At 43.0% G+C, this 26,733-nt stretch overlaps 2 protein-coding genes across 2 annotated transcripts in view; one reads left to right on the top strand and one right to left on the bottom strand.

Annotated features, from left to right (window-relative positions):
* Positions 1-26,733, bottom strand: part of LOC134882434 (low-density lipoprotein receptor-related protein 1-like) — an 84,022-nt gene that overhangs the window by 4,791 nt on the left and 52,498 nt on the right. Inside the window, 53 exon segments of the mRNA XM_063910112.1 lie at positions 94-270; positions 439-558; positions 1,886-1,992; positions 2,078-2,259; positions 2,344-2,609; positions 2,769-2,888; positions 3,013-3,150; positions 3,233-3,373; positions 3,539-3,661; positions 3,772-3,894; positions 3,991-4,123; positions 4,214-4,320; positions 5,016-5,132; positions 5,222-5,347; positions 5,686-5,808; positions 6,429-6,548; positions 6,646-6,762; positions 6,866-6,959; positions 7,125-7,273; positions 7,357-7,545; positions 7,646-7,851; positions 8,178-8,365; positions 8,489-8,608; positions 8,696-8,781; positions 8,865-9,048; positions 9,138-9,325; positions 9,635-9,775; positions 9,879-10,001; positions 11,747-11,875; positions 12,222-12,338; positions 12,434-12,556; positions 12,824-12,973; positions 13,081-13,194; positions 13,293-13,412; positions 13,502-13,630; positions 14,201-14,326; positions 15,389-15,581; positions 15,758-15,962; positions 16,069-16,088; positions 16,090-16,259; positions 20,072-20,446; positions 20,619-20,743; positions 20,850-21,001; positions 21,259-21,385; positions 21,503-21,632; positions 21,908-22,042; positions 22,218-22,349; positions 22,454-22,579; positions 22,816-22,956; positions 23,154-23,303; positions 23,404-23,498; positions 25,629-25,803; positions 26,446-26,673. Of these exon segments, the coding sequence (XP_063766182.1) occupies positions 94-270; positions 439-558; positions 1,886-1,992; positions 2,078-2,259; positions 2,344-2,609; positions 2,769-2,888; positions 3,013-3,150; positions 3,233-3,373; positions 3,539-3,661; positions 3,772-3,894; positions 3,991-4,123; positions 4,214-4,320; positions 5,016-5,132; positions 5,222-5,347; positions 5,686-5,808; positions 6,429-6,548; positions 6,646-6,762; positions 6,866-6,959; positions 7,125-7,273; positions 7,357-7,545; positions 7,646-7,851; positions 8,178-8,365; positions 8,489-8,608; positions 8,696-8,781; positions 8,865-9,048; positions 9,138-9,325; positions 9,635-9,775; positions 9,879-10,001; positions 11,747-11,875; positions 12,222-12,338; positions 12,434-12,556; positions 12,824-12,973; positions 13,081-13,194; positions 13,293-13,412; positions 13,502-13,630; positions 14,201-14,326; positions 15,389-15,581; positions 15,758-15,962; positions 16,069-16,088; positions 16,090-16,259; positions 20,072-20,446; positions 20,619-20,743; positions 20,850-21,001; positions 21,259-21,385; positions 21,503-21,632; positions 21,908-22,042; positions 22,218-22,349; positions 22,454-22,579; positions 22,816-22,956; positions 23,154-23,303; positions 23,404-23,498; positions 25,629-25,803; positions 26,446-26,673 (7,695 nt within the window).
* Positions 17,706-21,061, top strand: LOC134882439 (delta-type opioid receptor). Its single transcript, XM_063910119.1, has one exon. The coding sequence runs from the start codon at positions 18,344-18,346 to the stop codon at positions 19,367-19,369; it is 1,026 nt and encodes a 341-aa protein (XP_063766189.1). The 5' UTR covers positions 17,706-18,343; the 3' UTR covers positions 19,370-21,061.

The raw sequence follows: 26,733 nt of genomic DNA, 5'->3' as shown, positions 1-26,733 counted from the left end.
TTTAAACCAATAACTACCTGTTTTAGCCCTCCTGCCTTCTCTGTCTTTTATTGAGAACTGCTGATGTTAAGGGTTGTGTCTCTTTCCACTCACTCTCAGGTTGCTTGTAGCGGTGGTACAAAGCTATATCTGTGGCGTGGTTCATTCCAGTTGTCAGGTTCTCAATGGGGCCTTTGCCAAACTTATTCACTCTGAAGACGTAGTTGTTGATGTAGGTGACGCCGTAGATGTAATCCTCAAAGATATCGATGCTGAAGGGATGATGGAGCACTGTGCAGAAACAGAGGAGCCATGTTTTGGAAGATGGACAGACAGTATACCTGCTAAAATGTTCGTTCTGGCATTTTCCTCACAAATGCAAATTGCAACTGACACATGGCTTAAAAAACACTGATCATTGTTATGGATTACAGAATCATCATCATTATGTCACTCAACTGTTCTTATTGCCGTTTACAGCCACAACCACATCGCTGCCATTCAGCCTCACACTGCAGATCAACGAGAGTTTAGCATCAGCCCAGAACAGACGCTCGTTGAAGTAGTCCACTGCTAGACCTTTAGAGAGAGAGAGAGAGAGTATTATAATAAAATTCAGAAAGAAGAGAATTGAAGATCTCCTTTGCATTTAGTATAGAACTAAACAGTATAGAATAGATGATTCATCCTCATCCTCCGCAACCACCATAAAAACATTACATGGACATTTCTGTTGCTAGTTTTTCCGGTAACACTTTACTTGAATGGGTGTTCATAAGACTGACATAGCATTGTGATAACCATGACATGACACCTTTCATAACCATTAATGAATACTTATGACAGTTGTCGTTAAGTGTCATTCTGTAAGTTATGTCACTTTTGATGCAAAGGTGACATTGTTTGAGATGTCCTTGTTATGACAACTTGAAATAAACCAAGACAACAAAACCATTCATAAACATGTCATAGCACACCTAACTGTCAAACTTAAGAAAAACGTTCAGCTTGATATCTTAGCGCGACATTAAACCGTCATATATGGATATCTGCTATGACATGCTTATGAATGGTTTTGTTGTCTTGGTTTACGTCAAGTTGTCATAACAAGGACATCTCAAACAATGTCACCTTTGCATCAAAAGTGACATACCGTAATTTCCGGACTATAGGCCGCTACTTTTTGCACAAGCTTTGAACCCTGCGGCTTATAGTCCGGTGCGGCTTTTCTGGATTTTTCATGATTTTTGTGATATCGTAAGAGGTTTTGTTTTGTTCCGCTGTTGTATGGCACTACTTTGCCTGGCGGAAGGGTATGTTGGTCACATACTTGTCGCCAGGCAAAGTAGTGCCGTACGAATTAGTGCGAAAAAGAGACTAGATTAGCAAGAGCAAGACAAGTACCGTAATTTCCGGACTATAAACCGCTACTTTTTGCACAAGTTTTGAACCCTGCGGCTTATAGTCTGGTGCGGCTAATGTATGAACAAAACAGGATTTCCCCCTAACTTTAGCTTGTGCGGCTAATATTCAGGTGCGCCTTGTAGTCCGGAAAATACGGTAACTTACCGAATGACCTTAACGACAACTGTCATAAATATTCATTAATGTTTAAGACAGGTGTCATGTCATGGTTATGACAATGTTATGTCAGTCTTATGAACACCCATTCAAGTAAAGTGTTACCGTTTTTCCACAGCTTGCATTCACACTTTAAACCACAAAGACTCTCTAGGTATATATGTACAACACTATTTCTATATTCATTGTTTTATTTTATTCCATTTAAATATAAATGTTTATTGCAAATTCTATATGTACGTAGTGTGAATGAGCTACATTCTCATTGAGCGCACTAAATTAATTTGGTAACCTTGAGTGGAGAATGTGTGTTTGCATGTTTTACCAGTTGGCCACTGGAGGTTTTCTTCCACCAGCGTCTCCCTCATTGTTCCGTCCATAGCAGCCGTTTCAATCTTGGGATGATTCCCCCAGTCGGCCCAGTACATTTTCCTAATGAAGGAAATGTAAAAGCTCCATTTATTACTGCTGTTATCTATGAAACCTTTTTTCATTTCCATTCTTGTTATCCGCTCACCCTCTCTGGGGGTCGACCACAATTGCATAAGGCTCATCGATCATGCCAGAGATGAGCGTTTTGCGGTGGCGTCCTCCACTTATCTGGGCCACCTCGATGACATCTCTGCCAGAGTCAGTCCAGTATAAGTTCCCTGCCACCCAGTCCACAGCAATGCCACGGGGCATCTTCAGGTCAGGGATCTGACCACAGATACAAAGAAACAGCACTAAGAAACTCCATCATTGGACACACACCTAACTACAAGCACATAAATACACACTTACCTCCACATTTGTGACCCTCGACTCACTTTGGCGTCTGTTACGGTTGCTATTTGGGGAGGAGGAGGAAGAAGGCAAATCATAGGAGGAAATCCGCCCTGTGTGCCAGTTTGTCCAGTAAATGCGGTTTGACTTGACATGCAGGTCCATGGCATCAATGCGCACGTTGGCATCACCCTGGAAGACCTGCTCATAGCGCCAGTTTGGCATGGAAGGGTCCAGGCTGCGGATCTCGCTGTCATCAGCGATGTAGAGCACTTGTCTCGGAGCTGGAAATGCAGACAAAATAATGTCAGCCGGGATAATAACCAATAGATATTGTAGTAGATTGTAGAGATATGAGAGAAAGCACTGGAATTCAGGGTTTTTACAGTACATAGAACTTAAACTTGGAAAAAGAAGTGTCCGTTAGAGGGGGAAGCACTCACCATCAGCCTTGCAGGTGTCATTGATTCTCGTAAAGTACTTGTGGCAGCTGCACTTGTGGGAACCCTTAGTGTTGTTGCAGATGTGGGAACATACACCAAACTGCTTGCACTCGTTCTTATCTGTGACAACCCCCCAAAGTCACATGATGAACATTACAAGTCGATTTAAGAGCACATTGCTACCACAACATGCGATAACACATGTAAAATTGATACAGGTAAAGTAAGTGAAGGAAGACTGTACCTTCACACCGGTTACGTCCATTGGATTTGAAGCCGGGTTTGCAGGAGCAGAAAGAGTCGGTGCCGTTCACAACACAATGAGCTTCATCTCCATCTCCACATACTGTCCTGTTACTGCGGCAGTCATTCAGCACCGTGTCTGCAGGCACAGGAACAGGTGGTATGCATTTAGAAGGACAACCACCAATTTATGAAGACATTTAAACTGGGACACAACACACCTTTCTTATCACAGTTCATTTCATCAGAACCATAGTCCTCGCAGTCATTGAAGTAGTTGCAGCGCAGGACAGAACTGATGCAGTGACCATGGGAGCACTGGAACTCATCTTTTTGACACACTGGTCTGGAAGGAGGCGATGCTGGAAGATCGACAGAGAGAAAATTACCTATACATCCATAAGTCATCCTAATAAAGGATTTAGAATCCTATCAGTTAGCAAACAATGCTTTCGAGAATTGTTTATTTCTCTCTACAGTTTACAGTCTCCTTAAAACATTAAATAGACAAGAGTAAACAAACTCACGGCAATTGACTTCATCACTGTTGTCCCCACAGTTGTTGACAGTATCACAGCGTTTTGATAAAGGCAGACACACGCGATCATTATGACAGCGGAACTGCCTTGTGGGCGGGCACTGGAATTTAACTAATGGACAGAAGGGGAAAAACATTAAGAAAGAGAGAGACTGCTTTTAGGAAAGGTATCAACCGGTCAAGACTTTCAGAATACTGTCGACTGTGAACAGTGATTCTTACCACACTCTTCTGGATTCTCATCTGAGTTGTCTCCACAGTCGTCCTCGCCGTCACACTTCCAGCCCAGGGGTTTACAAAGAGTGTTGTTGCACTGGAACTCGTCCAGGGGGCAGTGTCTACCCACTGAAACACGGCAGTGAGAGAACAGGACAGAGGAATGAATAACATACAACATCCGCTGCTGATGCATCCAGGAGATACGACAAGTGTCTTCCTTACCACCAGTGTCACATTTCTCCTCATCACTGCCATCCAAACAGTCAACATCAGCATCGCAGCGCCAGCGGATGGCTATGCAATGGCCATTTTTGCACTGGAACTGATCACTGTCACATTTCACATCACAGCCATTCTGTAACAAAACAAAGTTTTTGTAAGTGCCTTTAGTGTGTCAAGTTTCAAAGCACAATGAAGGAGTTATATGAGCACAGTTTAGGGATACCTCATCTGAACCGTCAGCACAGTCGTGGTCCCCATCGCACTTCCAACGCCCGGCAATGCAGCGGCCATTTGTGCAAGAAAACTCGCTCTCGGAACACTTACGAGGCACTGAGGACAGAGATAAAGCAGCTTAGAAGACTGAGAGAGGATGATGAGCAGGAACTGAGAGTAAAGGCGAGTAGCAGGGAGAGGCGCTAGGAAAGGAAAAAGAGGAAGAGGCAGAGAAAGGAGGGAAAAGCCGACTGCGAGAAGATTAATGAATACTCTGTCGAGAGTCTGACATACATGAATATTATAAGGCTGATAATTCATATCACAGTAATAACTCATGGGGTTCAGAGGTGGGGATGGTGCAACATTCTCTACAGCATGTGGTGGAAGAGCTAGAGGAGGATTGAAAAGGAAGGAAAAGGCTCAAAGAACAAAAGACAGGCTGGGGTGGGGGGGCACACGAACGACTGGGTAGCTAAGATTGTGTATGGTTGAGCTGTAATGTGAAAACACCTACCTCTGGCTCACATCAACCGGCCAGTGTGAAATGCAAAATAGACATGAGATGATGTGAGATGTGTAAATGGCCACAGAACTTATTAATGCAAAAATGGAAATCAAAGTCTCAACCATGCGTGTAGTTGAGTAATTATAACAGACAAACACACAGTGAAAGGTGATACATAGCTTACTAAAACCCATTGCATGTGATATGATATAAATAATTGCTTTCATGCAGACTGTGGTGTGTGATGAACTGTGGGTGTGGCTATGTGAGTGAGGAGCAAAGTAAAATACAGCCGGGAACCTACCACACTTGTCTTCATCAGAGTTGTCCCCACAGTCGTTGTCGTAGTCACATTGCCAGCGGCCTGGCACACAGCGGTTGTTTTTACAGCGGAACTGGTATGGCTCACATGTACGCTCATCTGAGCACCAAACAGACATGATTAGTACAAGCACGGCCCTGTAACTGACTTTCGTTCCCCGCTTTCCCAATTGTTCACTCTGTCCTTACCACACTCTTCTTTGGGTTCATCCGAAGCGTCTCCACAGTCATCCTCTCCGTCACACTTCCAGCGTGCCGGGATGCAGCGCCCCGAGTCCTTACAGCGGAACTCATCCACACCACATGTCATCTGAGCTGCAATAGAAAGGGTTTAATGGATTAGACACAGTGACACTAGACATGGGAATAAAGGCTTAGTCACTCTGTTTCTGTCACAGAATTAACAGATAACAAATAGATAAAAATGTTATTATTAAGCTTCAATAATGGCTAACTCAATAATGAACAGCTAAATAATATATTGTGGTGGCTGTAGTTTCAGGTTTCTTTCCAAAAACAAGCGCAATATTCTCAATATTTATTTTTTAAATGTTTACTGACATCAATAGTCTCCAATCAATATTAGCAGTCAGGAAGTATACGAGGACCGTGTTCTTGCTATAGAGAAGAAGAGAATATGAGTTGCGGCTTACTGCAGTTGGCCGGCTCATCAGATCCATCCACACAGTCATTGTCCCTGTCACACACCCACACCCGTGGGATACAGCGCTTGGTGATGGCACACTGGAACTGGTTGGGGGCACATGTCACTTCCGCTGCACAACAAATAAATAGAAACTCCCCTAAATACAGAGAAACTGCTACCTCAACACAAATAAAAAGGACTGCAAGACGTTAGTCCTGCAAGTGGCCCTGTGAGGCTGCAATATGAGATACATAATAACACAGTTATTTTGCTATTCTTCCTGCAGCTTTGCAGTTAAAAGCTGTTAAAATGTAAATTTTGACCACGACTTCATGTCGTCTCCCTCTGTGGAGGATGAATGTGCTCAGAAAATGTCATGGCAATTACATTATGCAACATCATTTAGCCTTAGGGTATTGCTAAAGCAAAGGTCAAAATGGACAGAGATGCTCTGGGGGACGTGTCAGTGTTCAGCAATTAATCTGGTCTTTAGAATTTGAAATACAGTATATATGTGGCTAATGGAGGCAGAAGATAAAAGTCAAAGAGGTGACTATACAAATTTCATCAGGGAGGGGACAAAGTTAAGTTTAAGCATTTCTATAGATAACTGTTTTTGACCATGATGTTCAGATAAATTGAAAAACAGACGCTGTACCAAAATCACTATTGACAGGCATTGCTGCCAGCCTGGCAAAAGCTTAAAAATAACAAAGGGCCAAAGGGAAGTAGAAGGGCAATGAGACTCACGACAGTCCTTCTCGTCCTCTCCCTCTCCACAGTTGTCCTGTCCATTGCACCGGAAGATGCCCGGGATGCAGCGACTGGGGTGGGTACATTTGAACTGACTTGGCAGGCAAACATGGATGTCTGGAAGGAGAGAGACAACAAACCGAAAAGGATGTGGGTTATTATGGATAAACACAAGTAAAACATTCAAATGATGTACGTTAATGAAGGTGTGTACCACAATTGGCCTCATCAGAGTTATCTTGGCAGTCATTGTCCCCGTCACAGATGTAGGCCGGGTTGGTGCAGATGCCTGTACCACACTGGAACTGGCCCGGTCTGCACTTAAACTCAGCTATGGTCAGAAAACACAGCACATTATTAACCAGAGCAAAAAAAAAACTACATACTGCACAAACCACCGCTTTCATTGTAGTCATGGTAGAATCATCACTCACGGCAGTCTGCAGGCTCGTCTGAGCGGTCACCGCAGTCATCCTCAGTGTCACACTTCCACCAGAACGGAATGCACTTGTCATTTTTGCAAACAAACTGAAGGGACAGAAAAAAAACTTTAGTTTTCAAAGGATTTATGTTTTAAAGATTTCTGTTGGAAAAAACTGACTTGTTTTTTTATGTTATCAAAAAATAAATAAGTATAAAAAAAGTGAACAATGTTTTAACACAGGTTCAACTAAAAGCCTCTAGCTAGCTTACCTGACTTGCAGTGCAGTTAGACAAGCACTGTCTGCCATCGGCTGCTAGGTAAAAGTTAGTGGGACAGGCACACTTGTAGCCACCTCCAGGTGAGAGCAGGCACAGGTTACTGCAGCCTCCATTGTTATCTTGGCAGGGATGGCCAGCCACTAAAGAAATAACAAACATAGATTCATCAGAAAGGACATAGATTAATATTTATATGTTGTTGTGAATGATGACTTGGCTTTACCTTCAGGCTGGCGGTACGGGTGGTAAATGTGCACATCCATCGGTCTGTGTAAGGTACTGATCAGCACGGTCTTGTTGGTTCCCAGTGTTTTATGACATCTGTTGATGGACTTTGTCTCCCAGTCTGTCCAGTAGATGTACTCCTCAAACAGAGTCATAGCAAAGATGTGGGGAATATCCTGAACAAGAACTGCAGGAGCAAAGGTAGAAAGACTAGTAAGTTAGTAACAACAACTTGAATAATACACCAACACGCTCTAAATGAGTTTATGTGTTTATGTGTGTGTTACCTGTGTGTCTGTTGGACCCATCCAGACTGGCAAATGCAATGTAGTCCTCCCGAGCATCAGCCCAGTAGATGCGGTCATTAATAAAGTCCAGAGTGAGGCCATTGGGCCAGGTGATCTTATCCTCCACAATGGCACTCCTGTTGGAGCCATCCATCCCGATCCTTCCTATGTGGGGCGTGTCACCCCAGTCCGACCAGTATAGGTACCTGTCAGGGATACTCTGGATTAATTTAGGGTATTGGTCATTACAGATCTAAATTTGACCCCAACTACGTTCCAGACGTCTCATGTTTGTTAACTATGACTAGCTAGTTTTGAATTTTCAAAACACTAGCAAAGTTTATTTGTATACATAAAATACATTTACGGTACTTTAGCAAAGAACATATTAGGACAGTTAACCCCGGAGTACATTAATTGATTGTGATAGTTGCAGTGCACCCATTGTTTCCAATGAAACAAATATTCCCTGCTCAAAAAAATGTTTGCAGCTGCTTTTTGACCCAGATCTTTAAAGTTGTCTCGCTCTTACCCATAGCGCACGTCCACAGCCACAGCGCGGGGCTCTCTCAGGCCGCTGTTGACCAGAACTGTCCGGTAAGCTCCGTTCAGCTTTGACACCTCAATAGTGTCCCGTCCCTTATCACACCAGTACAGGTTTCCCCCGACCCAATCCACTGCCAGACCGTCCGGGTTGCTTAGTGATGTGCGATGAAGGACCTAACAAATGAGCAAGGATTCTTGATTCATTTTCCTTGGTTTTTACTGCATACTCATGCAAACAAGTGAAAATGAATGAATTCCTTTTTATATGCTGCTTTTATGTCCACTCTCCAGACTGACCTGAACGTCGCTGCCGTTGATGTGCATGCGCCGGATCATGCTGCCCTGGGTGGTCACATCTGTCCAATAAATCATCTGCTCCCGAATGTCGAAATCTAGAGCCACAGCATTGTTCAAGCCCTGTCAAAGCATAGGAGCTGCATCAGTCTGGGCCAGAGATAAACCCCTGTTTGCAGGATTACTAAGCACTGTATCTGCAAATCTCACCTGTTTGAGAAGTGTGTAGTTGGAGCCATCTAAATTGAGCCTCCTCAGATAGTAGCGGTTGGCAAAGATCAGGAAGGGTTCTTCATCTGCAGGGAGGGGGAGACATCATATGCTATTAGATTTATCTGAAACACTTCCTGGATATTATTAAACTAGTCTTGTTTCTTACCAGAGGTAGATTTGCATATGGTCGGGTTTTCAGGGCTAAGCTTGAAGCCCTCGACACACAGACAGTGGAAGCTGCCGTGTGTGTTGATGCAGCGCTGCGTGCAGGGATAGGTGGTTGTGCACTCATCTATGTCGACACAAGTCTTCCCATCATCTTTCAGGCGGAAGCCAGGATGGCATCGACACTGTTAGGGGGCAAAGAACAGAGCAGGTAAAGCAACAGTGCATGCTATTACTGGAGAGCTAAAGACAGATTTTCACAGTGTTCGCTTACCTTAAAGCCTATTTTAAGGTCTTCACAGAGCTGGGAGCAGCCGCTCAGTTTGCTGTTCAGGCACTCGTTAACAAAACAGTTCAGCTCATCGGAGCCATCGCCACAGTCATCCTTATGGTCACAGAGCAATGTCTCATTGATACAGTTTCCATTATTGCAAGCATATGCAGTGCCGTTGCATTTCTTCTCTGTGAAAGGCAAGAAAGAAATGAAATCAGAAACAAATGAAGTAAAAATGTCAACCAGAAGCTAATGTATTTCAGAGCCTCAAGAATGTTTTTTAGACCGAGCTTTTGTCACTTTTATGTGCAATATTCTTATGATGGTTGTGCCTTATCCATGTTTTCTTACATCACTTTTGATCTGCTGCACATGCTTTAATGCTGTTTGTCCACATTCACATCACACAGATGTTTATTAATGTCCTGATAAATATTATAGACGTAAGAAAATGTAAGCAAACTAAAGAACAAGTAGTTCTTGAGTGTAAAACTAACCTGGGCCATTGCAGTGTGGGTTCTTGGGGGCTTCATCAGAGTGGTCATGGCAGTCAAATTCTCCATCACACTCCCATGAATTCTGGATGATGCAGCGTCCGTTGGCACAGCGGAACTCGTTTGTTCCACATGTTGGATATTCTGAAGCACAAAGGGTTGAACTCTCTTTTAAAAGGGAAGAGGAGAGGAGGAGAGTGCTTTTTAATTTTGCCCATCAGGAATAAGAGGTCATGGTTTCACTCACCACACTCCTGGGACTCATCTGAGTCATCGCTGCAGTCGTTGTCATGGTCACACACAAAGTGCTTGGGGATACACTGTCGGTTCTGGCACATGAACTCGTTGCTGCTGCACGTGTTGTTGAACACTGAGACATAGAAATATTTGGTGAGTGAATGAAGTAAATGTACACCTCCATGTGCAGCACAGACATACAGTGGGGCAAAAAAGTATTTAGTCAGCCACCAATTGTGCAAGTTCTCCCATTTATAAAGATGAGAGAGGCCTGTAATTTTTATCATAGGTACACTTCAACTATGAGAGACAAAATGAGAAAAAAAATCCAGGAAATCATGTTGTAGGATTTTTAATGAATTAATTGGTAAATTCCTCGGTAAAATAAGTATTTGGTCACCTACAAACAAGCAAGATTTCTGGCTCTCACAGACCTGTAACTTCTTCTTTAAGAGGCTCCTCTGTCCTCCACTCGTTACCTGTATTAATGGCACCTTTTTGAACTCGTTATCAGTATAAAAGACACCTGTCCACAACCTCAAACAGTCATACTCCAAACTCCACTATGGCCAAGACCAAAGAGCTGTCAAAGGAGACCAGAGACAAAATTGTAGACCTGCACCAGGCTGGGAAAACTGAATCTGCAATAGGTAAGCAGCTTGGTGTGAAGAAATCAACTGTGGGAGCAATTATTAGAAAATGGAAGACATACAAGACCACTGCTAATCTCCCTCGATCTGGGGCTCCACGCAAGATCTCACCCCGTGGGGTCAAAATGATCACAAGAACGGTGAGCAAAAATCCCAGAACCACACGGGGGGACCTAGTGAATGACCTGCAGAGAGCTGGGACCAAAGTAACAGAGGCTACCATCAGTAACACACTACACCGCCAGGGACTTAAATCCTGCAGTTCCAGACGTGTCCCCCTGCTTAAGCCAGTACATTTCCAGGCCCGTCTGAAGTTTGCTAGAGGGCATTTGGATGATCCAGAAGAGGATTGGGAGAATGTCATATGGTCAGATGAAACCAAAATAGAACTTTTTGGTAAAAACTCAACTCGTCGTTTTTGGAGGAGAAAGAATGCAGAGTTGCATCCAAAGAACACCATACCTACTGTGAAGCATGGGGGTGGAAACATCATGCTTTGGGGCTGTTTTTCTGCAAAGGGACCAGGACGACTGATGTGTGTAAAGGAAAGAATGAATGGGGCCATGTATCGTGAGATTTTGAGTGAAAACTTCCTTCCATCAGCAAGGGCACTGAAGATGAAGCGTGGCTGGGTCTTTCAGCATGACAATGATCCCAAACACACCGCCAGGGCAACGAAGGAGTGGCTTCGTAAGAAGCATTTCAAGGTCCTGGAGTGGCCTAGCCAGTCTCCAGATCTCAACCCCATAGAAAATCTTTGAAGGGAATTGAAAGTCTGTGTTGCCCAGCGACAGCCCCAAAACATCACTGCTTTAGAGGAGATCTGCATGGAGGAATGGGCCAAAATACCAGCAACAGTGTGTGAAAACTTTGTAAAGACTTACAGACAACGTTTGACCTCTGTCATTGCCAACAAAGGGTATATAACAAAGTATTGAGATGAACTTTTGTTATTGACCAAATACTTATTTTCCACAATCATTTGAAAATAAATTATTTAAAAATCAGACAATGTGATTTCCTGGATTTTGTTTCTCATTTTGTCTCTCATAGTTGAGGTATACTTATGATAAAAATTACAGGCCTCTCTCATCTTTTTAAATGGGAGAACTTGCACAATTGGTGGCTGACTAAATACTTTTTTGCCCCACCGTATGTCTTTCTTTTGCCTCTATGAGTACTTTAAATGTTCTTATTTTGACCAAATCCAACCCAAGCCTGCACTCACCACATCCGGCTTTGACGTTCTCGTCAGCCCCATCAGGACAGTCTTTGTCTCCGTCACACTTCCAACGCTGAGGGATACACATGTGTGATCCAGGACACTGGAACGCCTCGGGACTGCAGGTTTTGGCCTCTGGGATGGAAATAGATTATTTAAGATGATGTTTTGATTTGTGAATAAACTGTATAGTCCAAAAATAGTGACATCACTGTTTTTAAGCTATGACAAAAAACCTAAAATGTGTCGCCTACATGCCAATATTTTAGTCCATATTTCCCTTGATTATTGTGCATTAGTCACAAGATGAATTTCAGCTCAAATCCCAAAATTAAACACAATAATAGTTTAGTAATGTTATGCATGTTTATATGTATTTTTTCCACAAACCCACTGCTGTCAATAAACCTTTTGTGGTTCATATCTTAATGCTAATGTTTCTTCTATATATATTCATTAATGATTTGTGTCCAACACTCACTGCACTTGCTGTCCTCGTCACTGCTGTCTCCACAGTCGTCGGCTCCATCACACACCCAGCGGTTGGGAATGCAGCGATCGTTCCCACACTCAAACTGAGAGGCTGAGCATAACTTATCTAGAGGTCCAGAAAGAGTTTATAAAGAACCAAATACAAGCGGCAAAACAGTCTGTTGCAATTTAGCTTGTTTGGGCTCTGGTATCTAAACTTACCACAGTTAGCTTCGTCTGCACCATTCTCACAGTCATTCTCCTTATCGCAAGTCCAGCTCAGAGGGATACAACGTCCACTGGGACATGTAAAGAAATGCGTTGGACACTTGGTTTTCCCGCTCCCTAGCAGAGTGACAGAGAAATGGCAAGTCAAAGGACAAAAAATATTAGGTAATATTAGTTAAGCCAATATTACAAGAGAAACAGATTTTAACCCTGTTTTTTTAAAGAGAATGTTCTATAATGAAACAGATGAAAACATGTATTGTTTTTGTTCTTGGAACAATCCAAAATGGAACTCTCGCTCTTATCCATCAGTGGATTTTTTTTTTTACCTTTTCCTTAAAATAAATGTTGTTTTAGCTGTGAGAAAATATGCAAGTAAAATACCTGGGCAATTCCTTTCATCTGAGAAGTCTCCACAGTCATTAGCTCCGTCACACACCCATGAAGGGGCATAGCAGAGTGTAGTGAACTCGCACTTCTGAAATGTCACTCCCTTCACTCCAAGATGGAAGTAACTGGAGCAGTCCGTAGCAGCTTGAAAAAAAACAGCAGCAATATTTTTTTACTGTAGTCTAGTAGAAAGTGTTGGCCATTTTTCACAACATTTACTTTTCTGAATGAATCGGATCATTTTGACTTACTGCAGTTCATCTCGTCACTGGCATCTTCACAGTCCACTTTCTGGTTACACTTGCTGGAGTTGGAGATGCAGCCTCCACTTCTGCACTGAACTTGATCGGCTGTGCACAGTGTGGCTGACAAACACAAAAACATGAGACAGTGTTTATATGGTATGAAAATGTCATTTGACGGCAGGCGGTAAGAACTCCTTTATTCAGGAGACTGGACTCACCGTTACAGAAGACTTCATCAGAATTGTCTCCACAGTCGTCCTGCCCGTTGCACCAGGAGCTGTGCCCCACACAGCGGCTGTTTACACAGCGTCTGTAACCCTTCTTGCACACACGGTTGGCTGAGAACCAGACAAGCAATGATAAATTACAAATGTCAACAACAAAAACATAGATTGAAGTGTTCAGACTAAGGAAATCTTCCACTTACCACAGTAGGATTGTTTCTCATCAGACTTGTCTTTGCAGTGGGCCATGCCATCACAAGTCAGCGTGTAGTTAATACAATCTCCATTTCCGCACTCAAACTCATCAAGGTTGTTACATGTAGTGTTAAGGGCTGTGAGAAAATAACAGAACAATGCACTAAGAACATTTTTTCACCCCTGAAGCATGCAAAATCTTCTCCAATCAAACCCATATCGCAGTATTTGATCATGTGAACATGCACAATATACAGAAATGCGTTGCAACACTTAATAATAACAATCATTTATAAATATAAAAATTATAGTTAGTTATGAAGTTTTTTGCAAACTGTTTCTTAAAGATTCACAAATTATTTAGTCAGCATATAATATATTAAAATATATTAAACGGTTCAAATGTGACACACAATGAAACTTTAAATAGTTAACTGATCAAATCCAAGTTGTCTCTTATCAGCTACTGTATGATCAAATATAAAATGTATGAATGAATGACTTTACAATACACAAACTAATTACAAATGACATTAAATATAGCACCCTATTACTAAGTAAACAATCGTGATCATCATTGAATTGTTTTGAAAAGTAAAATAACCATTCACTAAACTGTTATCAATTATATATGATTCTAACTTTATATGGCATCATCTCTCTGGCATCTTGAGTCCCTATGAGCTAAACCTTTAGTCTTGTATTACCTATGCAGGTGTTGTCTTCCAAAAGCTTCCTGTCACCACGGCAACTGCAGTTGACCCTTCCCTCAGAGGTCAGCAAACACAGGTCCTGACATCCTCCGTTGTTAACACGGCACAGAGAAAACTCACCTATGTAGAGGGGATGAGAGTAAAAGGAAAGTTAGCCACGCAAACCTGCACATGTAAACACACACACACACACACACACACACACACACACACTCAAGCAAACACACCCCTCCCACATGTGCATCCACATCAGCAGACAGATCTGCCTGCATGAAAGTGGCAATGGCTCTGTCTCCCCTGAATGCATAATTCAATGTGACTCAATCTAGATGGGATTTGCAGCTATTACCACAGGCTCTCCGCTTGTATGGCCGCTGTGGGCACTGGAGCGTGAGAGAGTTTACCGAGTGAGGCAACTTGAGGGAGAAGATGGCTGACGATAGGGTGGGAAAAAAATACAGGGCTGCATTGATTTATAGGTATACAGACAATAGCAGGCGTAGAACAAGATGGGGGGGGGGGAAATAGGAATTTGAGTGAATAAGAGCAATTCAGCGGGCGCTTTATCTACATCTGTGCAGTCACTACAAGATTATTTCTGTCACATTATTAACTGCTCAATGGGTGCAGAAACACCTATTTTCTCATCACAGTACAGCATTTATTTCATAAAATGCCCATATTCAACTTTTAGATCAATTTGTAATGACCTTTAAACCGTAATATTATCACCAAGGAACAACAATCTTTGCTGTAATTACATTTTAAGATATTACCTTAAATTCTTCTAATGTAAAAATTGGTGCTGATAATTCTTTCTAGTTTACCATGATTGGCTGCATATGAATGCAATATGAGATGGCTTTTCACCTACCAGAACATTTGATATAGATTGAACTGTTTGTTTGTAGTCCTATTTAAACCTTTTATGATTGTTTATATGAAGGTTTTTTATTTTTGCACCAATGTAGTGAAAAGGGCCTTTTCAGGTATTTCATTTTGTAATTTAGCTCCCTAATTAAATCGCCATTCTTGTCAAAATTAAACATAAAGGCTTTAAATGTTATCACCCAGTCATTCACAATGTGTACTTCAAAAAATCTGTCACACCTTCCCTCCACAGTTTATATTAGTAAGGACACACGCACAAACAGTTGAATCCCGCACTGTGTAAACACTTACAGCTGTTGGTGTCGTTTGCCACAGCGACAATGCCCATTGGCTGCTGAGGTATGTCGGCACGCAGCACCTTCATTTCTCCTCCTGTGTATTTGTCAGCCCGAAGCACGGCCCTCCTCACCCAGTCCGTCCAGAAGATGTAGTCACCGTACACAGCGAGGCCGAACGGATGGACCGGCTCATTCTTCAACACCACCTGCAGGGGGAAGCACATCCACAGCCATCACCTAACATTATATATTCAGGAAATTAAAGCCTTGCAACAAACTTGAAAGTATTAACAACTCCAAAATACAATCATACTGTAGAGGAGAGTTTCTTTTGCACAATCTCATATAATTACAATATGTTTTTAATGTGTATTTCACTCACGTAGCGGCGAGTGCCGTCATACTCGCAGCGCTCTATTTTGTCTAGTGTGGCATCAGAGAAGTAAAGTTTTTCAGCCCGGTGGTCTATGGCCAGGCCGTTAGGGGTTCGGATGTCATTCCCAATGATCACAAGGACGTTGGAACCGGACAGTGTGGCACGCATGATACTGGGAGACTGCTCATTCCAGTTGGTCCAAAACATGAGGCTACAACAGAGAGAATAAAAGCATCAGTAGTGTTCATGTTTACTTTTGGACTTGAATAGTATTTATTGCAAGGTTGTGTGATGTGAATTGATGTTATCTTTCTAACCTCTGACACTCGTCAAGGACAAAGGCTCTCGGGGTGGTCATCGCCTGACATGGTGACCACGTTGTGCCTGTCAACGGCACCCCAGTGGCTCTGATCCACGGTGTGCCGGGTGATGGTTGAGGTAGTGTAGCTGGTCCAGTACAGCATATCCCAGCCCCTGTGATATGCCAAGCCCTCCACAGAGCCAACATCTGAGAAAGAATTAAGAAATAGAGATGATTTCAGAGAGTAGTGTGGAGAAGAAAGAAGAAAAGTAACCGCAAAGAGGGAGAAGGCAGAAGAGAAAAGAGGGAAAGGAAAAGAAGCGCGTCAATCCCAGTTCTATGTTAAAAGGCCAAATGTGGACTTTCTGGCAGCAGTTCAGTGTTGGCAGACTGCTGTGGGACAGCACAGAGTCGGGGCTATGGACATGACAGCTTGGTATTAATGACCAAGAACACAGTGTGATTTGAGGCTTTTATCCAGCAAATAGCTCACTAAAAAGGTCACAATAACAGTTGCCGCCTAGCGTATTACTTTCCATCGCACTACCTCATCAACAGATTAGAAATAAAAAGTCATCTTTTCTGCCCCACAGCCTAGAAATGACTAAGAGGTTTGGAACTACGAGTCTGCACATGGGCCAGAGGACAGTCAAAAGTCAGCCAAGAAGTTCTGCAGCGGCAGAGAGACAGCAGCTGGTCCACTGGTAAAATGTATTTAAGAAAAGAATACACTTTAAAAGACAAATCAGAACACTCCGAAGACAAATAATTGTTAATAGCTACCTTCTTTTACCATCACTGGACGGGACTAATGATTACAGCAGCCTTTTCCAGGGCTGGGTATGATCACACTCTTTCAGCGAGGTTCACCACCAGGTGGGACACTTAACATTACACCTCAAAATCTCCACCTTAACATCTCCACCGCAACGCGATGGACATGAATCAACATTTGACTGGCTCATGCTATGAGCCTGTGAATGAAGCAAAGGCAGTGGAGAGCCGAGCGAAGGCACGCTAGGCATAAACAACCGCCTTCTGCTTCTTGTGGTCATTAATCAATTCCCAAAAAATCGATAAGGAGCAACATGAAATCCATTTGCCCTTATTTCCTCTTTCCTTGGTGCTGTTAATGAATTATAAATCTCTAACCGGCAGCACTCTACTCAAATTCTTGGTTTTGAGCTCTGTTTATCTCCGCATTGTTGACCCAAGCCTATCTGGGTCCCTGTACATGTTCGCTTGTTGTTGACAATAAAACAGATGAGCTGAATTTACAGCTCTTGAGCTCAGCTGGTTAAACTGACACTGATAGTTCTTTATTGCAGTTATCTGCAGTAGGTGTGATAGCACTTCAGTGTTTGCTAACCTGCAGTCAATAATTACCCTGATTTCTGAAGGCAAACACTACATCACTGTCACCCTGTTTATGTACCATACATGTGTGTGTTCCTTATATATGTGTGTGTGAAGGCACACTTGGAGAAAATGTTGGATCCTTTCAGAAAATGAACAAAAACAATGGACCCTGGGAAAACTATGTTTGGCCCCTTTAGGCCCTCCCACAGAGAGCAGGCCAGCCCATCTATGGCCTGATAATCAGTCCATAGTTCACCTGCCGCTTACTCTGCTTCATCCTCCCTTACTGTCACTATTCGCCTCGTGTTTTTTTCTCTGCTAGAGTTGTCTTTCTCAGGAGATCTGCTCCATGGAGGCAGGATTGTGGCTGATTGTGGATAGCTGAGCACAGGTCTAATTGAGATGTCATGTGGAGTAGCCGACTGCTCTGAGGTGACAGGAAATCACAGAACTGACGCCGGCAAGCTCTCAACACTTGGACGCTCTCAACAAGAGAGGAACTGCTTCGAAATCAGGAGTTTCTTGACTTTAATCGAGAGGTCTGAGTTTATTTCACTCACTTTACCGCCCCCAGCCGATCATAGGTGGAGCTGATTGCGAGGACTGGAGTAGCTTGGTTCACACACAGTACAATGGAAGAAGCATTTACTCTACTATGGAAATTGTCATTTGCTGAATGTTTTTTAAATGGGGTTTCATTTTCATAATGTTAGAAGGGAAATTAATCAATGTAGTTTTTCTGTATATATATATAAAACATCCACCTTCAGTGTTTTTTTGGAAATCAATGCGTTATTATTTCCAAGTAAACTGTTAACGGCTCACAGCATGACTCATCATTCCCGCACATATTACCTGTAATTTTATGACCTGCTTGATAATATACAACAGTGGCAGTATGACTGAAAGACGTCTCCATAATTGAAGACAGGATGCTGACACAGAACTCTACAGGTTCAGAGGATCTGCTCGGGAACAGCAGTGACACCTCACTGGGGAATGTGGAGAGAGTCCTGGTACCGATATTAGATGTACTGATTCTGCTGCTGGGAGTTAGCGGTCACACCATGGTGATAGTGATCCTGTGTGGAAGGCGGAGAAGTGGGATTGGAGCACAGTCCCCTCAAAGCTCCATGACAGGCACAGGAACTGATGCCCTCCTGCTGGCTCTGAGCGCAGCAGACCTGCTCCTGCTCTCAATGCTTCCCTTCCACACTGCTGCCGTAGCCATGCAGCAATGGCCTTTTGGAGACTTTATGTGTCGTCTGGTGGGCTTCTTGGGCTCTGCCTGCTCCTCAGCAAGCGCCTTCACACTGGCCATGCTGGCTGTGTCTCGCTATCTGACTGTGGTGCGGCCTGCCAGAGCCTTCAACCTTCTGTCCTCATGCCGGGTGTCTATAGCAGCAGTACTCCTCTGGGTTCCGGCCTGCTGCCTGGCCATCCCCCAGCTGGTTTTTCGCTCTGTGGGAACCCCCCGTCGAACACCTGATGGCCTCGCTTGCTTTGCTTTCCAGACCCACAAAGACCAACTGATCTACGGATTGTTTCACTTCCTCGTGGCCTTCTTGCTTCCACTGGTAACCATTGCGGTGGCTTATGGCAGCATCTTCATGTTTCTGTTGCGGAGGCAGCATGCAGGCAGGGCCCCTCAAGTAGAACGCTATCAGAGCAAAGTGACTCAGACGTCGGCCATGCTGGTGCTGGCTTTCACCCTGTGCTGGCTGCCGTCTTACGGCCTGACGCTGGCCTTATTGGCGGATGAAAGCTCAGGGGCCACTGGTGCCTCTCCACGTAATGGCCCCTTCACTGTATTTGCGCGCCTCATGGCTACCTCCTCTACAGTGATGAACCCCATCCTCTATGTACTGATGTCCCAAAAGTTCAGACAAGACCTGCTGAAGCTGTTCAAAAGGGGAGGACATACAGCCAGTGTTTCTGTGACTATGGCTGCTGCCTGACAGCTTGACAGAGTGAACAGCTAACACACAAACACTGGGGAAAAATCCTCACAACTGGGAGTAAAGGTAAACAGTAATTACGCTGAGTTGCTTTTCTAAAAAAAAACTAATGAAAAGAATGGACACAATCATACTCTCAGAGGAAATACTACTTAAATGGCAAAATAGCAATACCAAATAACACTACAAGGAAATCAAACCAGTAGCCCTGGGAGGTGCCGCTCACGGGGACAAACAATCCTGAATCACGCATTCCTTGTAAAACAGTTTAAAGTAAAGCCCCTCAGTAAAACATTAACTCTGCACCTGGTCTGTTTTTTATTGAGATAAGGTGAATGAAGGTCCATCTGTACAGTGTTTATGCTACACGTTGTTCTCAAAGCTTTTCTTTTGTTTCAAGTTTGGCTACAACTTCAGAAGAAAAGCTTCCGGGTTGTGTTTAGATTCCTGGGACTATTTTGGGCTCCAGTCATTTTCTTTTCCACAGGATTTCTCACTGGTGGGTCTGATGTTTACAACTAAGGTTCTTTGACATTCAACAAAAACATGCATAACCAAAGAAAACTAAGACAGGACAATGTCAACTTTGGGAGAGGGATTAAAATATAGCTAAAATGGTAGAAAAGCTAAGTGGAGGTTTATTTTTAAAAGACAACACAAAGAAAAAAGGTTTACACAAATTTTAGATGTGTGAATACTCACTCTCTACCACAGTCTTGCGGTCAGATCCATCATCGCTGATCTGCTGGATGTTGCCAAAGTGGATGTCACTGAAGAATATACGGTTAGCTCCCTTTCCTCCACCTCCTCTGTAATCAAATGTAAGTGCTATGACATTCTTCATGTGCTCGGGGTCCTCAAACGGTTTAATGGGAGCATTTAGGTTGTTTTCATCCGATAGGTGGACGCTCTTCAGTATGGTGCGCTCTGAGTAAAGCAGGTAGCCGTCATAGTCCCGGCAGCTGCAGCCATCTTCAGCCAGCATGCCATGAGCACAGGCACAGGTCCGCTGTCCATTGCCACGGAAAAGACAAAGCTGCTGGCACCCGCCATTTTTGTCTTTGCACACGTTTGTTCCTTTAAACAGACGTGAAATCTTTTAAATAATCATCAACTACAATAACATTTCTCATACTTCAAAATCATCCATACACAACATTTTGATTTAAATTGGTGAAGTATTTAATTAACATATTTAATATAGTATAATGCTAATTATTTTAGCTTGTAAAGCAGTCCCGGTGCTTACCCTGCTGCCTGGCCCTGTTGAACACTTTGATGTCTTTGAGCTGTACTCCAATACCAGTCCTCAGAGACACGGAGTCTGTGGCGTTGTCCTTGTTGCCCCTCTTTATGGAGCCATTAGCATGTGTCCTGGTTCAAAAAAGAAGCAGAAATCAGCTTAAAAATGAGTAAAATGTTGAAACTAAAGACGAATATTGCTCACAAATAATGGACAAATGAGGGTGTAATATCTGACCTGTCACTCCAGTATATGTAGCTTTCAAACACAGACACAGAAAACATGTCCATGTTGTTGTTGCCCAGCACAACTTCCCTGTTCTCTCCTGTCTCCAGGTTAATGCGTTCAATCTTGTCCGTCCTGGCATCACACCAGTACAGCAGACTCTCCTACATGCACACGAATGATATAGGTTAACGTGATGTGTGGTTACACGGTCTGCAGTAAAGCAGCACTCTAAAGATTAAGTATGTTTTTTATTCTATTTACATGTTTAATGCTGAACAGTTTTACAGATATGTTGATTAAAACAACTGAAGAATTAAAAAATAAAAATGTGTGTCGACTGGAATTTATTTTGGCGGGGACAGCCCTAGTCTGCACTCACATAGTGACATTAATGCAAGAATGGCCTGTTAAACTGCACCTCATAGTCAATGGAGATTCCATTGGGCCAGCTGATACTTGAATTGACCAGAACAGCCCTCTGCGTTCCATCCAGACGAGACCGTTCAATACGAGGGTACTGGCCCCACTCTGTCCAGAACAGGTAGCTAGACACACACAAACACAGCAAAGCACAGCTTCCTCAGTAATCAATAATGAGAGGGATTAGAAAAGCAGATGCTACAGACAGCTACAGTGCTAATTGGAGTGTTGTTTCCTCTCACCCTTTCGCAGGGTGGACAGTGATGGCACGAGGCTTGTCCAGGCCCTGGGAGATCACCACATAACGGAAAGAGCCGTTGAGTCTGGCCACCTCTATCACATCAAAGCCTTGGTCCGTCCAGTAGATGTTTCCTGTGTAGAGGATGTATGAGAAACTATGATTCTTCGACCTTATTCAAACTCCTTTTTGACTTTCATTAACCTCAGAAAGAAATTGTTTTTCACAGTTAAGGAGGTTCTCTATTTGTTGTACTGTGTCTGTTTTTCCTTTCTTGTTTTCTCAGTAAAAATGTATCTCCCTTCTTACTGTGTGGTACCATAAAAGCAAGGATGATGGGAACACTGACAGCAAAAGAAAAACACAATTTATCAGTATGAATGATTGATTTAGAATGTATGTCCCTCACCTGCTATCCAGTCCACAGCGATGCCCTCCACCCTGCCGATGCCGTTAGTGACAACATCCTCTCTCCAGGTCTGGTCTCTCTTGGCCCTGCTAATGGTGCTCAGGCCCATGTCCACCCAGTAGATAGTGTCATTGTCTGTGGAAACAGGTCAAACATAACATAAGGTATCCTATACCCTTATACAGTTACACATACTCCATGTGTGTGCTTAAGTAAGCAGTTTCAGCTATGAGACAAAATACTTCAATGCTGGGGTAATTGATTTTTATCAAGCGTCTAAGAAAAAGCACATGTTGTAAAAAAGTCTTACCAGCATGAAAATCTATGCCCACAGCCAGGGATGTGCCTGACACCGGTACCAGGGCATCAGACTTGTCAGACGGGTCTAAAGGAATACCACGTATGCCTTCATGCACAGAGTACAGCAGGAAAGAGCCAACACCTACAGCAAACAAATCAAATTCATTGTTTTAAGTTGAATCAGACATCTATCATTTCTAAATTTGGCTAAAAAGAGAAAAATTGATGTGTATGAATGTGACGTACCCTCACAGGACTGTTGCCCTGTGCGCAGGCTGTATCCTGCAGTGCACATGCAGGCTCTGGTGGTTGGGGAGGTGGGGAGACACAGCTGGGAACAGTCTCCATTGTTATTACTGCAGAGATTGCTGCCTGGGAACACAAAAGCATGAGAACAAAAACACAAAACAAATCAAAGAGGAGTTACAGAGACATAAACAGATGTGCTTTGGCACAGATAAACAGGCCCATGTGGCCTGTTTATCTGTGAGCAAAACAGAACTTCAATGAGATGTTTTCCACCCTAGATTTTAAAATCTTTTTATAACTCATTCAACCAAAAAATGCATGCAAAGGTTCAGAAAAGATTTGCAGTTCTTTCCCTGTACCTTTCTGCACAGTTTCATTGTAGATTTTCATATGCATCATGGGAGACGTGCTGTTCCTCAGGATTTTCCAGTTGCCGCCGTCCTTTTTGCTGCAGGTTCCTATCTGGTCAGTTCCTTGGTCGGCCCACCACAACTTGTCTCCTAAATGATGCAATCGAAAACAGGATGCTCAAAATTCTTCATGAGAAGTACACCTAACTCTGGGAAACCTAGACTCAGAGCCACATTTTAAAGGCACACAAATACACTTGCAACACAGTCTTGTTATCTTGTGTAACTTCTAAGCTGTATGTCCTTAGATGTTCTATGGCTGAAATGAAAATGTTGTAGAAAATTACCCATGATGGCAAGAGCAGTAGCCTTGGTCAGCTTGCCCTTCACCCCTTCAAGTACTTCCAGGCCAGAGCCGTCCAGGTTGCAGCGGTTGATGGTGCTGTTTAGTGAGCTGATCCAGTACAGCTGCTCAGTGTCAAAGTCAATAGAGAGGCCTGTGAAACAAAGACAGAGCTGATGTGTAATGGCTTGCCCCGTCACTAGGGTGCGCTGTCTGTCATGCAGTCACATAAAGAGGTTGAACATGTCACTCACCGACAGGGCCTTTCTGGTTGCTGAAGAGCACACTGCGGTTGCTGCCGTCTGTGTTGGCAATGCTGATGTTGTCCCCATCTGTCCAGTATAGTTTCCTGAAAGAGGCAGGCCAATAGAGAGCTTTTTTTTAAAATTATTTTCAGCATATCATACTTTAGTTTCTTGACTAAACATTGTCAATACACCACATAATGACACCGAGAAGCCACACAATACAATCCACAGTGCTCAGTGTACAGCACAATTTCAAGTGTTTTCTTATCGAAAAAGGTTTAAAAGATTTAAGGGAATCAATATGTTGACATGAACTTCCTGTTGCACTGAAGCATTTCCACCTCACATCTTTCCCTCATTTCTTAACCTTAGATATCCCAAATGTACACACTGCTCTTGGCAGGACGGGATTCGGCAACTTTCCACCTTTTTATTGGAATGATTTACAGCTCTTTAGTCATACTCTTGAATTCCTTTATAACGTGATGTTTTTATAACTTATTTATGTTTCTTGAGTTTTGAACTTGTGTGGATATTGTTTTCAGTTTGTATGTTAGATCTTACATAATGTGTTTTGTCTTGTGACAAAGTGATCATGATAATAAAAATAGCATAAAAAACCACAACTGTATTGTGGAATTTGTCGAGCATCTGGTCTTAAAATCACAACAAACCATCTGTGACTTTTATAGATGCTGAAGTTTTGTAAAGCAAAACGTAGCTGGGCTACAAAACGAACAGAGGCCAACTAAAAAATATTTCTCACAAACATCGATTCCGCAGCTCAAAAAATCACATTCAACTATCGCTGCCACCCAAACACGAACGAAAAACGTCCTTACTTCTTAATCTGGTCAAAGTCCTCACTGAACACACGCACGCACGCCTACACACACACACACACACACACACACACACACACACACACACACACACACACACACACACACACACACACACACACACACACACACACACACACACACACACACACACACACACACACACACACACACACACACACACACACACACACACACACAGGGAGTATACAGCACAATGTGTTTGTGTGTCACTGTTTAGACTGTGTGTAATCTATGTTTAAATAGTATCTGTCCTCTGCCTCACCACCCACTTCCTGTTAAATCCCACCACATCCACCACACCCTTCGTTTGTTTGCTAAGATGCTTTTAAATAAAGTTTCTGCAGCATTTGAACACCCACATTCTCATGTTTATGTGCGCACACACACATACAAGTTTGAGTTCTTCCCTCCCTGACTCTCTTTGCCCCCACCCACTCCTGGACGTATTCTAGGCAGTATGTTAGTGTGCAAAAACGAGGACACAGCCCCAGCATATGGATCCAGCATCTGCTTCTCATTTTCCCCCATGCGAACAATGCTCAGATCGGAAACATTCCTCCACTTAAGTAGGCTAAGTCTTTGAACGAGAGGAAGGAGTACACAAAAAAACACAAGAAGGCAGAGAAATTTCTGAAGAAAATATCCTTTCTTCATCCACCTCAAATACTCAGAAGCACACATATTCCTGTGGGACACAACTAAATATATAAATACAGATGGTCTGCCTCTGCTCTGCCAGTAAGAGGAGGGACCGAGGCCAGGTTATGTGTGGGGAGCTGAGGGGGATGAGGTTTCAAGAGCGAAGCAGGAGCGAAAAATGGACATTTGCTAAACAAGGCAGGAGGGGGACAGAATGTAAGATAAACACTGGAACAGAAATAGAGACAGAAAGTGACCAGCAGTAAATAATTCACAGAAAGTCTTTCTGAGCACATAAAACTATGTTTTTAAAAATAGAAATGGAGCTAGACGGTGAAAGAAAGCGACAGAGGAGAAAGTTGACATGAAGGGAGAAAATTGGAACCACTTCCTGAGTGAAGAAACAGTCAGAGGTCAGCGAACATCTACACAAAACTACTCTGCCTGTCACCGCTGACTGCAAACAGAGTGGAACCTGACAGCCAGACATGCTTAGTGTGTATGACTGTGTGCACACACTTCTGTGTGTATGTGTAGAAGGTTAAAGGTAAACTCAAGAGGGTGACTGAGAACAATTATCTGAAAGCTTCATAGTCTGACATCATTAGTGTGTGTGTGTGTGTGTGTGTGTGTGTGTGTGTGTGTGTGTGTGTGTGTGTGTGCGCGCGTGTGCGTGCGTGCGTGCGTGTGTGTGTGTGCGTTTGTGAGAGTGTGTATATGACAAACCCGAGTATTGGATGCAGCACAAGACAGTGAGGTTTGTCCAGGCCCTGGATGACAGCATTTTTGAAGGAGCCGTCCAGTCTGGCAACATTAATCTGTTTCTTATTGGCATCATAACTGGTCCAGAACAGGTTTCTGGAAACCCAGTCCACTGCCAGGCCGTGAGCGTTGGGCAGATCTAAAGAAAATAAATAACATAAACACAGAGCCATTAATCAAACTCCTTAGCCAATACTGGCTTCTCATTTCTAATGTGCCAATGTTGTCCTCTAAATTGATTACAATATTATCATCTGTAGCTACAGTTGCTATCTCATTAACGCTAACTCTTCAGCTAATTTTTGTATCTTTCCAGGGAACCGGTTTAAAATCAATACATTAGCTGTGAAAGGCTGTTAAACATGCATGGTATTTTTACGCCATTGGATATAATGCTAAAAAAACACCCTCTAAAGTGTTTGTCAGCACAGTAGACAAGGCTTCATGCAGGAAGCTTTCGCAAGTGCCTAGTTAAACTTGCTAAGCTAATTCTAGATAAAGAGGATGGGTTTAGGGACCGTTCAATTACAGTGTCTATTTTTTTTAGAAAACTTAGCTACATGATCACATAAAAAATATGATATAATACATATATGTATTTTTTTCCAAATAAATGAGGGAAATGTACTTTTGCTACATTTGAAAATCAAAATGATGCTAAATTGCTAAATCTAATATTCAAATAAAAATAAATGAATGGCAAAAAGTCTAGGCTTTATTGTTTAAGAGAAACAGGTATATGGAGCTAGGTGTATATGACATAGTGTTGCCTCCTCCGTACCAGCAGAGACCACAGTCTCAACTCCGGTGCCATTAATGAAAGCTCTCTTGATGGTCTGGGTGCGAACATCTGACCAGTAAATCCGATGCTCCAGAGCATCATAGTCCACCACAGTCACGTTGTCGATATCAGGCACAGTGAAGGAGATGATGTAGTTGTAATAGGGGTTGTCGATATCCACTCCTCTGATCTCAATCTGGCGAGCGTACAGCAGGAACTGACGAGATTCTGTAAGGTGGGAACATGTTGACATGCATCCTTCAGTAACTCCCAAAACCTTCAGTATTC

Source organism: Eleginops maclovinus, chromosome 20 (genome assembly GCF_036324505.1).
Source record: "Eleginops maclovinus isolate JMC-PN-2008 ecotype Puerto Natales chromosome 20, JC_Emac_rtc_rv5, whole genome shotgun sequence".
NCBI classification, from domain to species: Eukaryota; Metazoa; Chordata; class Actinopteri; order Perciformes; family Eleginopidae; genus Eleginops; species Eleginops maclovinus.
The sequence above is the reverse complement of the archived record's forward strand: the minus strand, read 5'-3'. Positions and strand labels throughout refer to the sequence as shown.

Bases quoted from the DNA above. Each gene is read 5' to 3' on its own strand.
- LOC134882439 (XM_063910119.1), top strand. From the start codon at position 18,344: ATGCTGACACAGAACTCTACAGGTTCAGAGGATCTGCTCGGGAACAGC.